Below are 14,585 nucleotides of genomic sequence, written 5' to 3' on the forward strand. Positions count from 1 at the left end.
ATGGATTAAATATTCCGTTCGCACTTTAAACAAAAGCGACTGTTACGCTTGTGCGCACAACAGGCCAGAGGCCCAGGTTGTTCCCTTTCCACTGGGATGGTCCTCAAATCAAGTGGACACGGAGTACACGGTAGCTCTTTTACAAGATTCTGCCACCTAGAATAACAAATTGTGCCAAGCTCTTTCTCTGCTATTTCCTGAAGTTCAACACCCTGTGGGTCACCCCCGGGGGGCATTCAGCCTCCATCTTCCAAAACCAATTTTACCTCATGTCTCCAATGACAAGGGGAAAAATTTGGCATTCCCTGGAGACTTCACGGGATGCAGTTAAGTCAGGCACTTCCAAGAGCTGACCCATCAGTCTGCCCTTATTCATCCCTGAGTGGTTGCATGGTGGTATTACGGAGGACCTTTACTGGATACTCTGCCAAATAATTAGAGCAGTACTTATGGTCTAGTTCAATTGGCCATCCCTTTTACTCTGGTATTTCATCAACCGGAGGAAGGAAAAATAAGACATCGTAAAGTGAGAGAGGTCCCTTATAGGTCTTTCAACTCTCACGCTTATTTAGACGCAAATGGAGTCCCACGGGGAATACCAGATCAGTTTAAAGCCCCAAATCAAATAGCTGCAGGATTTGAGTCAATATTTTGGTGGGTGACAATTAATAAAAATGTAGGTTGGATAAACTACATTTATTACAATCAACAGTGACTTAATAACTACCCTAGAGATGCTGTTAAAGGAATAGCTCAGCAATTAGGGGCTACTAATTGGGATGACTTGGGAAAATAGCATAGCCTGAAAGATGATATTAGCAGAAAGAGGAGGAGTTTGTGTCATGATTAAAACTCAATGTTGTACCTTCATCCCAAACAACACCGCCCCTAATGGAAGTATAACAAAGGCATTGCAAGGTCTGACTGCTCTGTCCAATGAGTTAGCCAGCAACTAGGGGTAAATGACTCCTTTACAGGATGGCTAGAAAAGTGGTTTGGTAAATGGAAAGGAATAATAGCCTCAATTCTTACTTCCCTTGCAGCCATAATGGGTGTACTTATTCTTGTTAGGTGCTGTGTCATACCATGCATCTGTGAGTTGGTGCAGAGGTTCATAGAAATGGCACTTACTAAATCCTCCCTTAACTATCCTCCAGCTTATCCAGAGAAGCTTCTTCTTTTGGAAAGTCAACAGAACAACTAAGCCAAGACATGTTAAAGAAGTCTGAAGAGAAAGAGCTGTAAGGAAATGCAAGAGGAGGGGTTGCTAGATATGAGTTCTAAATTTCTTTTAAAAGAATTGATATGTCAATGTGTTCAATTCTTTGCCTTCTACTTTTAAACTTAACTTCCTCGTAAAGCAGCCTTTTCCGATTACCTGCTCCACCCTGTCTCATTCTGATTACCTGCTCATTCTCCACCGACTCATTCTGATTTCCTCCCTGCCATAACCATTTTTCCTGCCAAACCACTCACCCCATCACTCTTTTTAAATTAGCCAATCGGAATTAGTTTAGCCTGTGTAGACTAACCCTAGTCAATAGGGGAACAACACAGCAGCAGGGACCACGTGTGTCAGGGATAAGAACCCCTTCCCCTCCCCTGTCCAGGTGTGCGCTCACCATTGCTCCATCTGTGAGAGTGCAACTTTCTATAGAAGTAAACTGCCTTGTTGAGAAGAAAAAAGAAAAATTTATATTCAAGTGCTATTTCTTTTGTGGCACCGAAATTTATTTATAACAGAAACCAAGCTGTCAGAGCTCTAGAACCATAGCTGTCTGCTAGACATCTCTAACCATAGTTTCACTTTCCCTTCCCAGATGCAGTTTGTCTAAAATTGGAACCATAACCTCTCCAAAGCTGCTCTTTCTCCACTTTTTATTTTGATGAATGGCCCATCATAATCTAGATTCTGAAATCAAAAATATGGGACTATTTCAGTTGCTCTTTCCTCATATCTACATCTAATTAATCAAAAAGACTAGTTCTGAAGCAGGAAATTTTCCTGACCCCTTCATGGGTGGGGGCAGGAACTGGAGTGCACAGGATCTAGAACTAGCTGGCTGCTTTGGTTATGGCAGGGGTGGACTCCACTCATTGGGTTCCGCTGTGTTCCACCCCTCACAGGAGGGGGAGCACAGCTGAGTGGGTGCAGGAGCCGGGGCCAGCGCATGCAGGACCAAACTTCTGTGTGGCCCTTGGCAGTGTCTAGAGGGGTACCTGAGGCCCCTGAAGCCCCAGAGGCTGTGTGTTACAGTGCTCTTTTAGCTTTGCCATCCACTGACAGCTTAAATGTTAAACAACTCAGTGGGCCCTTTGTTTTTTGGTGTGAGGCAGTTGCTCTCTGCCAGTGAGGGCAGAGGGTCAGTGTGACAGCCTTTAGTGTCATACCTGTGGCACCTGAGCTCTTGTTTGGCATCCAGGAAAAATCAGGTCACAGGAACAAATTGAAGAATGGTGAATGCAGAGGATTTTATTGCTGATGAGAGTGGCTCTCAGTGGGAAGGGGAGCTGAAAAGGGGATGGAGTGAGAAGGTGATCTTCCCCAGGAGCAATGCCATCAAGCCATACCTCTGAAGTCAAGCTGTTTCTTCTCTCCTCCCCTCTCCTCTCTGCCAGTGGAGCCTGGGGTTTTTATGGGCACAGGATAGGGGGCAGGGGGACGATAGGTGTTTTTGGAAAAGGCAACATTCAAGAGGGAAAACAGGGATGCATGTTCTCACTTTGGGCTGTCGTTCTAGGCTTGAGGGTGGAGCCCTTGCTGAGGACCTGCCCTCTTCTGCCCAGAATTTCCCTGCCTTCTGTCCATGTCAGTTCCATTTTCAAATATAGTATATCTCAACATTTCTTCTTCAATATTTCCTCTGCCTTACTCCTGGCCTCCATAATTTCCCCCAAATCTTTTCTATGTTCTCCTTGCCCACCTCCAATTATCAGGGGAACTTGCCCGCAATATTTCAACATAGTTCTTTCTATTTTCCATAAGTGTCGGCTGGCTGAGAAATAAAGAGAAAGAATACAAAGAGAGGAATTTTACAGCTGGGCCGCCAGGGGTGACATCACATATCAGTAGGACCATGATGCCCACATGAGCCTCAAACCAGCAAGTTTTTTTTAAGTGTTTCAAAAGGGGAGGGGGTGTAAGAACAGAGGCCAGGTACAAAGATCACATGCTTCAAAAGGCAAAAAGCAGAACAAAGATCATATGCTTCTGAGGGAACAGGACAAAGGGCAAAAGCAGAACTACTGATAAGGGTCCAACAAAGATCACAAGGCAAAGGGCAAAAGCAGAACTCCTGATAAGGGTCTATGTTCAGCAGTGCACGTATTGTCTTGATAAACACCTTAAACAACAGAAAACAGGGTTCAAGAGCAGAGAACTGGTCTGACCACAAATTTACCAGGGCAGAGCTTTTCCCCACCCCAGTAAGCCTGAGGGTACTGCAGGAGAACAGGGCATATCTAAGTCCTTATCTCAACTGCATAAGACAGACATTCCCAGAGCGGCTGTTTATAGACCTCCCCCCAGGAATGCATTCCTTTCCCAGGGTATTAATATTAATATTCCTTGCTGGGAAAAGAATTTAGCGATATCTTCCCTACTTGCACATCCATTTATAGGCTCTCTGCAAGAAGAAAAACATGGCTCTTTTTGCCTGACCCTGCAGGCAGTCAGACCTTATGGTTGTCTTCCTTTGTTCCCTAAGAATCACTGTTATTCTGTTCTTTTTCAACGTGCACTGATTTCATATTGTTCAAACACACATGTTTTACAATAAATTTTATAATTAACACAATTATCACAGTGGTCCTGAGGTGACGTACATCTTCAGCTTATGAAGATAACAGGATTAAGAGATTAAAGACAGGCATAAGAAATTATAAAAGCATTATTTGGGAACTGATAAATGTCCATGAAATCTTCACAATTTATGTTCCTCTGCTGTGGCTCAAAGCTGGTCCCTCAGTTCAGGGTTCCTGACTTCCCACAACATCCAATCAATCCTCCATAATGGGCAAAGTGATCTTTCCATAATGTAAATGTGTTCTGACCACTCTCTGGAGTAATCCTACTTAAAACCATTTTCAGCACAAAATTCAAATATCTAAACATGATCTTGCTGGCTTTGCTTACTTTTGCGGCTTCACCCTCTTTCTCCCCAAACCTAGCTAGTGTTTGTGCTGCCTGTAATGTCCTTCTTTCTTTGTAGGGGTCACCACTTTAGGTCTTGCTTCATCTCCTTCAGAAAGTTTTTCCTTTTTCTCCCCAGTGGGGATAGGGCCTGTTTGACACCATTAGCACACTTACACACATTTGTCACAAGTCTTTTTTTGTTGTTGTTGTTGAGATGGAGTCTCGCTCTGTCGCCCAGGCTGGAGTGCTGTGGCTGGATCTCAGCTCACTGCAAGCTCCGCCTCCCGGGTTCACGCCATTCTCCTGCCTCAGCCTCCCGAGTAGCTGGGACTACAGGCGCCCGCCACCTCGCCCGGCTAGTTTTTTGTATTTTTTTACTAGAGACGGGGTTTCACTGTGTTCGCCAGGATGGTCTCGATCTCCTGACCTCGTGATCCGCTCGTCTCGGCCTCCCAAAGTGCTGGGATTACAGGCTTGAGCCACCGCGCCCAGCCTGTCACAAGTCTTAGGCTGCACCGTTATTGAAAGTTTACCATCTGACTCTGAGTAGCTCGAGGACCCTATCAAAACTTAGTAGATGCTCAATAAATGTTGCATGAACTATGACTGTTCTCAACATACAAATGCAAGATCATTTAGGAACACTTGTCAAAATGTTTTTGTCCCTTGAGATTCTATTTTGGGAGGTAAGCAGTAGGGGTCCAGGACTCTGCATTTTGACAGTTCCCTGATGTTTGCATGTAAGAAGTGCAGAGATTATTACACTGATAAATCTTTACCATCGCTCAGGGGGACTTTCCTTCCTGGGGATATTGTATCTGGAATTGGTGGCTTCTTGGTCTCATGACTTCAAGAATGAAGTCACAGACCCTCGCGGTGTTACAGTTCTTAAAGATGGTGTGTCTGGAGTTTGTTCCTTCTGATGTTCAGACGTGTTTGGAGTTTCTTCCTTCTGGCGGCTTTGTGGTCTCGCTGGCTTCAGGAGTGAAGCAGCAGACCTTTGCCCTGAATGTTACAGCTCTTAAGGCAGCGAGTGTGGAGTTGCTCATTCCTCCCAGTGGGTTCGTGGTCTCGCTGGCCTCAAGAATGAAGCTGCAGACCTTCCCAGTGCGCTTTACAGCTCATAAAAGCACTGCAGACCCAGGGTGAGCAGCAGCAAGAATTATTGCAAAAAGTGAAAGAACAAAGCTTCCATAGCTGGAAGGGGACCCTAGCAGGTTGCCACTGGTAGGGCTGCCAGCCTGCTTTTATTCCCTTATCTGACCTCACCCACATCCTGACGATTGGTCCATTTTACAGAGAGCTGATTGGTCTATTTTACGGAGAGCTGATTGGTCCATTTTGACAGAGTGCTGATTGGTGTGTTTACAATCGCTGAGCTAGACACAGAGTGCTGATTGGTGCGTTTACAATCTTTTAGCTAGACACATCCTACTAGACAGAAAAGTTCTCCAAGTCCCCACTAGGTTAGCTAGATACAGAGTATGGATTGGTGTATTTACAAAACCTTGAGCTAGATACAGAGTACTGATTGGTTTGTTTACAAACCTTGAGCTAGACACAGAGTGCTGATTGGTGTATTTACAATCCCTTGGCTAGGCATAAAGGTTCTCCAAGTCCCCACTAGACCCAGGAGCCCAGCTGGCTTCACCTAGTGGATCCTGCACCACAGCCGCAGCAGGAGCTGCAGGCCAGTCCCAAGGCATGAGCCAGCACTCCTCAGCCCTTGGGCGGTTGATGGGACCTGGCGCCGGATCAGGGGGCGGCGCTCATCGGGGAGGCTCGGGCTGCGCAGGAGCCCACGGTTGGGGCATGGCGGGCTGCCGCCCCCAGCCCTGCCCTGCGGGGAGGCAGTTGAGGCCGGGCAAGAATTCGAGGGCGGGCACTGCTGGGGGACCCGGCTCACCGTCTGCATCTGCTGACCCAGGTGCTAAGCCCCTCACTGCCGTCGGGGCCCGCGGCGCCGGCTGGCCGCTCTGAGTGCTGGACCCCGCTGAGCCCACGCCCACCCGAAACTCGCGCTGGCCCGCGAGCTCAGTGGGCAGCTCCGGTTCCGCCCGCGCCTCTCCCTCCCATCTCCCACCAAGCAGAGGAAGCCGGCTCCGGCCTCGGCCAGCCCAGAGAGGGACTGCCACAGTGCCGTGGCGGGCTGAAGTGCTCCCCATGCGCCGCTAGAGTGGACGCCGAGGCCGAGGGGGCGCCAAGAGGGAGGGCTGCTAGCATGTTGTCACCTCTCACTATCTCTGGAAGCCCCTCAAGGAGAGGGGCCGCAGGCTGTTTCTCTAGGTCAGCAGCTAAACTCAGAAAACGTTTACTGAGTGAATGATGAAACGATACGTGAATAGGTGAATGCAGGGTGTCGGAGTCAACTATTCTTTTACACAGGTCCTAGCAGCTCCCATTGCTTCCAACCGCAGAAATGGTCCTTTCAAGCCCAGACTCTTTGGCAGGTCCTTCCAGCTATTGGAGTCACTCTGAACTACATTTCCCAGGATTCCAAGGGAGCCGCGCGCACTGCGCCCGTCTTCCTCCCAGAAATTGGCAAGTCACTGACCCTCGTCCCGCCCCTGCCATTCCCCGCCTCCTCCTGTCCCGCAGTCCGGCCCGGCCGCTCTGCTTGTGCTTGTGTGTGTGGCGCTGCAGGCCTTATTCATGGGCTCACCGCTGAGATTCGACGGGCGGGTAGTACTTGTCACCGGCGCGGGGGCAGGTGAGCTTGCGAAGGTTGGAGGTGGCACGCCTTGCTCTCGCGCTGCTGGCCGCCCTTTTCGGGCCGGTATATGCGCGCAGCCGCAGCTGAGGTCACGCAGCTGAGGTGGTGGGGTGGGGAATGGCTCTCCTTGAGGCACCGAATCTGTTGAGGAAAGAGCCAGAAACACCTGGTCTGTCAGGCAGTTACAGCCCGCTTCTCCCCAGCACCCCGGTGTGGGCTTCCCGAGGTCCTAACCGAGGGGAGAGGCCAAGCTGGGCTGCTGGTTGCAAAACTGGGTGAAAGTTCTCCCTGACGCTTATCTATGGGCATCGATTGTTAGTCTTCCTGCAAATAACTCTCTTAGCTCTTTGCCTAGTGTTTTAAAGGACTGAAAAGCCGCGAGGGGCGGGGGCTGGAATTCGCCCCCTGAAGCGCAGAGCTGTCAGCTCCTGAAAAGTCATTCAGTCGTTCACTGTTTGTTTCCCTCTGTCGTCCGCTTTTAAGTTCGTGAGAGGGCCTTCTTTAAAGAGGGCATCTGATAAGAGCCCTCCCCGTTGGACTTTGTATGCTTAGCAAGTCACAAACTGTACTCGAAATCCACTGGAGTCTTGGCAGAAGTTGTAATCTCAAATGCGCACAGGGGTCAGGTGTATGATGGAGAAAGAAAATGGGAGTTGGATGGGCACATTGAGGAACTGGAGAGCAGAGACTTCCGAAGTGGCCCAGCCAGTGGGAAAGTTGCCTGTATTTCAGGAGCGGCAAAATGGAAAATTGTTATGTGAAATAACCCCATTTTTTAAAGTACAAAAAATTAAAACAAACCATTCATACCAACATAGATGCTGTGCAGTGAGATTTTACCCAAGTTTCTCACCAGTGGGTGACCTCTGTAACCTCCAAGTGCAGGGATCTTGACATTATACACCTTTGATTCTCCACTGGTAATACCTTATACCTGGAAAGGCCCTAATGCATGAATTATTTGAGTTATATATTAAACGTTGCAAACTGTGGAATTCTGTCAATTAATTCCTATGTACTTTCATGTCTGATTGATAAAGTGGATTCTTATGCTGCCTTTCAGAAAATGCTTTTAGTATTGATTAGTAGCCAAGTATTTTATACCCATAGCTGTCTGGTTATATCTGCATGGGCACGTATTTGCGTGTACCTGTATCTTCTAAATGTTTTTAGGAAAACATTTTGTTTACACTTTGGTTTTGATGTAAATAATGTGTTTTACAACACTTGGTGTTTTAAATCTTTTTTGACAGTTCTTGGATAATTTTCATACAGGAGGTCCAGAGATTACATTCTAAGAAGTTTTTACTATCGCAAGGAGACTTTCTTTTTCAGGGGCTATATCTGAAAATTATTCAATGATAGGGACCGCTTCCTTTGACACTGTTAGCATACTTACATATGGTATGCAGTACATTTTACACGAGGACTCAGTACACTTACACATGCACATACATCTGTATTTAAAACCAGTTCATGATACAGTGTGTAGTACAGGCAGTGCATCCTGAAATTTATTTTCTATTCTGTTTTATTTATAAATTTTAGTTGCAACCCACAAAATTGATTTTGTGAAACAATGAGTTGTGACTAGACAGTTATGAACTTAGCACCTTACCTGCTGTTTGTAAACTGGTTAAATTCTCTCTTATTCATTCAGAGTGGATTAATTTTCTTTTTTCTTTTTTTTTTCCAGAAGAAAAAGTCTTACTCTGTACCCAGGCTGGAATGCAGTGACCTGATCATGGCTCACTGTAACCTTGAACTCCTGGGCTCAAGTGATCTTTTTACGTCAGCTTCCAGAATAGCTAGGACTATACGTGTGTGCCACCATGCCCAGCTAATTTTTAAACGTTTTCAAGAGATGGAGTCTCTCTTTGTTGCCCAGGCTGGTCTCAAATTCCTGGCCTCAAGCGATCCTTCTGCTTGTATTAAATTCTAAAATAAGTTATTTAGTGAAATGTTCTAGATTTGGAAAACTGTGTGTTTTCTTTTTGTTTTTGTTTGAGAGGGAGTCTTGCTCTGTTGCTGAGGCTGGAGTACAGTGACATGATCTTGGCTGACTGCAGCCTCTGCCTTCTGGGTTCAAGCAATTCTCCTACCTCAGCCTCCCAAGTAGCTGGGGGTACAGGTCCATGCCACCACGCCTGGCTGATTTTTGTGATTTTAGTAGAGACGGAGTTTCACCATGTTGGCCAGACTGGTCTTGAACTCCAGACCTCAAATGATCCGCCCACCTCTGTCTCACAAAGTGTTGGGATTACGGGTGTGAGTTGCCGCTCCTGGCCTTGGGTTGTTTTTGGAAGGGGCTAATAATTTATGCATCTCAGTTTATTTGTATACTTATTGATTAATTTTGATTAATTGATTAATTGATAATTAACTAAATATAAATTGTTAATTACATTTGTTCATTTGTCAATGAAATTTATCAATTATCTTAAAATGTAGAAAATATACACATATTAAAAAATGTAAACAATACAGAAAAACAGTCCAGAAGTAAGCCTTTCACTCCTTGTTGCTAGCCACATAGTTCTGTTCTCCAGAGGTACCACTAATTGCCAGTTTCTAATGTAATTTTCCCGAGATGCTCTATGCCTATAAAACTTTTCTCTTGGCCAGGGGCAGTGGCTCACACCTGTAATCCCAGCACTTTGGGAGGCCGAGGTGGGCGGATCACGAGGTCAAGAGATCGAGACCATGCTGGCCAACATGGTGAAACCCTATCTCTACTAAAAATACAAACATTAGCTGGACATGGTGGCATATGCCTGTAGTACCAGCTACTCGGGAGGCTGAGGCAGGAGAATCTCTTGAACTTGGGAGGCGGAGGTTGCAGTGAGCCGAGATCACATCACTACACTCCAGCCTGGGTGACAGAATGAGACTGCATCTCAAAAAAAGAGCAAAAACAAAACTTTCTGTCTCTCGCTGTATATATGTATTATTTCTTTTTGGATATATAAATTTATACCTTATAGCTTTGAGTCAGAATTAAATATTTTTTGTGTTTGATGACTGTGTAGTCAAGGTTCAGTGTAGGATGCAGAAACCACTAGATATTTTCAGCAGTGAAGGATTCAATACAGGTAATTAGGTTTTAGGCAGGTCTTCTTAGAATGACTTCCGAAACAATAGGAATTTGATCCATTAGAGGAGGCAATACCTCTGAGGCTGTCATTGGAGCTGTGCCACAGCCCAAGTAGCACTGGCACTAGGAACCTGAAGTATGGAAGCTGCCATCCAGGGATTAGGGAGCTGAATGAAGAAGTTGCCACTATAGTCAGTTTCTGAATACTTAGGAACTTTCAAGAAAATTAGCTTAACAACAACAGCCGGAACTCCCAGTAAGGTGGCCTCTGTCTCACTTCCACCTTCTAAATTTTATGCAGTTGCATCAGATGGTGGAACCCAACTCACAGCATCCTAGCAGCTAAGTAGAATGGTAGGAAATGGTAGTAGAATAGGTGGAAAAATACAGTTTTAAGCTTTCCAACCTCTGCAAGCAAAAGAGAGTGGATAGGTTGAGAATGTCAGTGATAGGATAGCTTGAGAATATCATTAAAACTTAATTAATTGTTCGCCAATTTCTTTAAATGGGGATTGGGTTGAGTGGATCAAAAAAATTATGCTGACATTTCTTCAACTTTCTGATTATTTTGTTTTTGATTAGGATTGGGCCGAGCCTATGCCCTGGCTTTTGCAGAAAGAGGAGCGTTAGTTGTTGGTAAGTTGGTGTGTCTTTCTTTTTAATCCATAGCTGATAACTGAAATACAATCTTCACAAGCTATCTTTGTCTTTCTATCAAATAATTTTTCAAGGTTGAATTTTATTATTTTTACTTTTGCCAGAAGGTTTTTACCCCAACTAAGGCTGTCTTTTTAACTTACTTTTAAAAGTGAACCAGTTTCACAGAATTCCCAACTTAACAGAATTGATAACGAAGGGCTGGGGCTGGGCATGGTGGCTCGTGGCTATAACTCCAGCGACTTGGGAGACTGAGGCGGGAGTATCGCTTGAGACCAGGAGTTCGAGGCTGCAGAGAACTATGATTATACCATTGCACTCCAATCTGGGTGATGACGCAAAGCCCTGTTTCTCACAGAAAAGGATGGGGACAAGCATTTATTGTATAAAAGGAAATTCTTGACTTTAGTAAATTGTAGGCTGTAATTTTTTGAGACAGGAGGTTCATCTACTGATGTGAGATCAAAAGAGAGCCCCTGTAAGTGTATTGATATAAGTAAGAAATAACTGAGTTTTGAGAACTGAAAGTTTGGAGTCAAGGAATCTGAAGTATGGGTTTCTTGTTTCTTTCATCAAAACTTTTCAACTGGAAGCTTTTTAAAAAGATTTAATTGAGGGGGCGGTTACATGAGTTTTTGTTAAGTGGTGGAGGGGTCAGATGGAAGATACTGTATTGAAGAATCCCAAAGGTGGGAGGTTTTAGTAATCTACGTGGTTTGGACTGACCTAATGTGCTTGACAGTGGGTGTGGACACAGAAACGAATTTGTCCACAACTGAGCCTTTGTGGGGAATAACTAAATGAGTGCTAAGTGCAAGGGTATATGTAGGACCCAGTACTTATTAGCATATTTCCTGGGATAAAATTGTAGGCCCACAATGACCTTCTAATTTCAGCTTTCTGACATCTTACGAGGCAATGCAGAGAGACGAATTTTCATCAGTTTGTTCAGGGAGACACATATAACAAAAGAGTAAGCAAGCAACCAGATTTTCTAAACAAGACCTAAGCAGAGCACTTAAGATGCTTTTCTCCTTCCTTGTGGATGTGTAGCTTATATTTATGGAAGGAACACTGACGCTTTGGATGTGCCTTGTTTAAGATCATAGCCACTATCTGCTAATCCAATCTGCTGCTTATGGCAGGGATGGATTTTGACATTGTATTGTTTGGACAGCGGGTGTATATTTCAGGCCCACTTTGTCGTATTTTCCCAAGAATAGCTCATGTTGAGGCCTAAGGACACATGCTGTTACTGTTTTTAATTTTCCTTCTCTTTTTATGTTGCTATTTAGTTCTTAATATTTTTACTTTGTACGTTTTTATTTATTTACATCTTTTCTGCTCAATTCCATAACGGCAAATATCTTACTTTATCTTTTGTATCTACTAAAGGACCTAGAATATTGCTTTGTGCAAGGAAGGTACTTTATTCATTGGTTCTTTTATTGTTGATATACTTTTTGGGGGAAGGGCTGGTGTGTTTGAGATTGGTTGAATACATTTCTTGCTTTTTTTTGTTCTTGACTAAGAAACTTAGTTTATAAACCTGTTTTATAAAAAATTTTATTGCAGTATGTTCCTGTACATCAGTTTTCCTTTATTTCCCTGTTCCCTCTGAATTTCTTAAATTCAGATTAGGAGTGTTTGAATTCTAAGAAAAAATTAAACAGAGATGCTGTGTCTATCTATTCTGTCATTGCATTATTATAGTAGAGATGATAATTGTGTCAAGTCCTGATAAAAGTCCAAGAATATAGAAGAAAAATATTTCCTAAACTTGAATGAAGAGCCAGAGTTAGTTTAGTATTAAAGAGGAGAATTCAATCTATGTAGAAGTGCAGAAATTTTGACTGATGTTTTCTATTCCTTTTTAAAGTCTGTGTCTTACTTGTTAGCCTTTTTATGTGTATACCATAGACACCCTGTTTCTAAGTTGCATCACATACACTCATTTTTTTTTCTTTTTTGTTTTTTGAGATGGAGTCTCACTCTGGTGCCCAGGCTGGAGTGCAGTGGCTTGATCTCGGCTCACTGCAACCTCTGCCTCCCAGGTTCAAGCAGTTCTCTGCCTCAGCCTCCCAAGTAGCTGGGATTACAGGTAGCTGCCACCATGCCTGGCTAATTTTTTATTTATTTATTTATTTATTTATTTATTTATTTATTTATTTTTAAGTAGAGATGTGGTTTCACCATCTTGACCAGGCTGGTCTTGAACTCCTGACCTCTTTTTAGAAGTGGCGTGTCTTTTCTACTCACATTTCATCGGCCAAAGGAAATCACTTTTCTAAGCCGGAAGTTAGGGGCATCATTTAAGATAGTCTCCAATTTTGGGTTAATATGATTGCTATGTTTTATATTCTATTATATAAAGCTTATGGATTATTTAAATTTGGTATAAGAACTGCTAAGCCTTAGGCTGATACTGTAAAAAGGAACATTTGCTTTTGTGTAAATTACATCTTTCAGGAAATGCTTGTGCATATCTTAAGCAGGATATTGGGAATTCAGTAGTTTTGAGGTTTCCTCAGTAGGTGAACTGTATCTTGTTCTCTGAATAGTAAGTTTTATTTTGAGGACATAAACACGAGCAAGACTGACAAAAAGGAGCAAAAAGAACTCCTTAGGAAAAGAAAGGGAGTTCTACTCTTGAACTGAAGTAACATCTTTGGGTAAATTAAATTACAGTCTTTTTAAGTAAGATTGACATGACTTTTCCATGCTGCAGTTATGTAATAGTGGTAAAGCTGAGTCTTAACTTCCTGTGGGCAGATGCTAGAACCAGTGTTTTTAACCACTATGGGATCTTGACAGCTGGAAGGTGAACTGTAGTGGGCAAGGTGCATTGCCTTTGAAGTCAGGCCAAGCTTTAAATCCTGGCTCTGCTGCCTAATTATATGACCTCTCTGTTTGTAGCTGTCTTACCTAACTTCCAGGATTGTGGTGAGGGTAAATGACAAAAAATTAAAGGCTTTCGGAAAGGGAAGAGAAAGGAACCAATATCAGTCCCTGCTTACCATATATGAGTCACTCTGCTCAAGAACTGGATATATCAAAGTGAACCTGAGGTCTTGTTGACTCAAGGCACGTCCCAGCCCCCTCATACATGTTTCTCCTAGATGCTTAAAGAAAAAGCTCTGTGTCTTAGTCTATTTTCTGTTGCTTATCACAGAACACTTAAAACTGGGTAATGTATTTTAAAAAAGGAATTTATTTCTTACAGTTATGTAGGCTGAGTAGTCTAGTGTTGAGGTGCTACATCTGCTGAGGAGGGCCTCCTTCTGGTGGGGACTCTGTACAGAGTCCCGAGATGGCACAGGGCATTACACGGCAAGGGGCTGAGTGTGCTGGCTCTGGTCTCTTTTCCTCTTCTTATAAAGCCACTTGTTACTCCCATGATAACATTTTAATTCATTACCTGATTAATCCATTAGTCCATGAATGGATTAATGCATTTTTAAGGGCAGAGCCTTCACAGTTCAATCATCTTTTAAAGGCCCCACATCTCAATACTGCCACGTCAGGGATTAAATTTCAACATGAGTTTTCGAGGGGATAAATATTTAACCCATAGCAGGCTGCTTTAGGCACTGATGACTCTCTGCAAGGGTAAGTATAGTATTTAGTGATCAAGAATATATACCGATTGAGTAAGTTAAACTGTTACAATACGGGGAGAAAGATCATAAGAAGGCACATGTGAATTCCAGCTTATAATAAATGAGCCATACATAAAATACCCACATTTCCCTTAGATACCTCCTTGACTATCACCAACTTGGGTTATGGGGGAAAACCTTTGAATAAATTTAGAGTAGCTCTTAGCTATTTGTCATTTTAAGAACTAGAGTAGTTCTTAGCAATTTGTTATTTTGTCATTTGCCAGTTTTAAAAAAAGTAATAAAGTTAATACACTAACATCAAATAGATTGATTTATTCATCTAACCAGTATTTATTAAGTGTCTATTATGTAGCAAACACTGTT

The 14,585-nt window shown here is 43.6% G+C and overlaps 1 protein-coding gene across 1 annotated transcript in view; it reads left to right on the forward strand.

The window, feature by feature from the left end:
- The first annotated feature begins 6,658 nt into the window (after window positions 1–6,658).
- Window positions 6,659–14,585, forward strand: part of HSD17B4 (hydroxysteroid 17-beta dehydrogenase 4) — an 89,041-nt gene continuing 81,114 nt past the window's right edge. Inside the window, exons 1-2 of the mRNA XM_009208940.1 lie at window positions 6,659–6,845; window positions 10,525–10,578. Of these exons, the coding sequence (XP_009207204.1) occupies window positions 6,788–6,845; window positions 10,525–10,578 (112 nt within the window). The 5' untranslated portion in view covers window positions 6,659–6,787. The remainder of the gene's footprint in view (window positions 6,846–10,524; window positions 10,579–14,585) is intronic.

This window comes from Papio anubis, chromosome 5, assembly GCF_008728515.1.
Source record: "Papio anubis isolate 15944 chromosome 5, Panubis1.0, whole genome shotgun sequence".
In the NCBI taxonomy this organism is placed as follows: domain Eukaryota; kingdom Metazoa; phylum Chordata; class Mammalia; order Primates; family Cercopithecidae; genus Papio; species Papio anubis.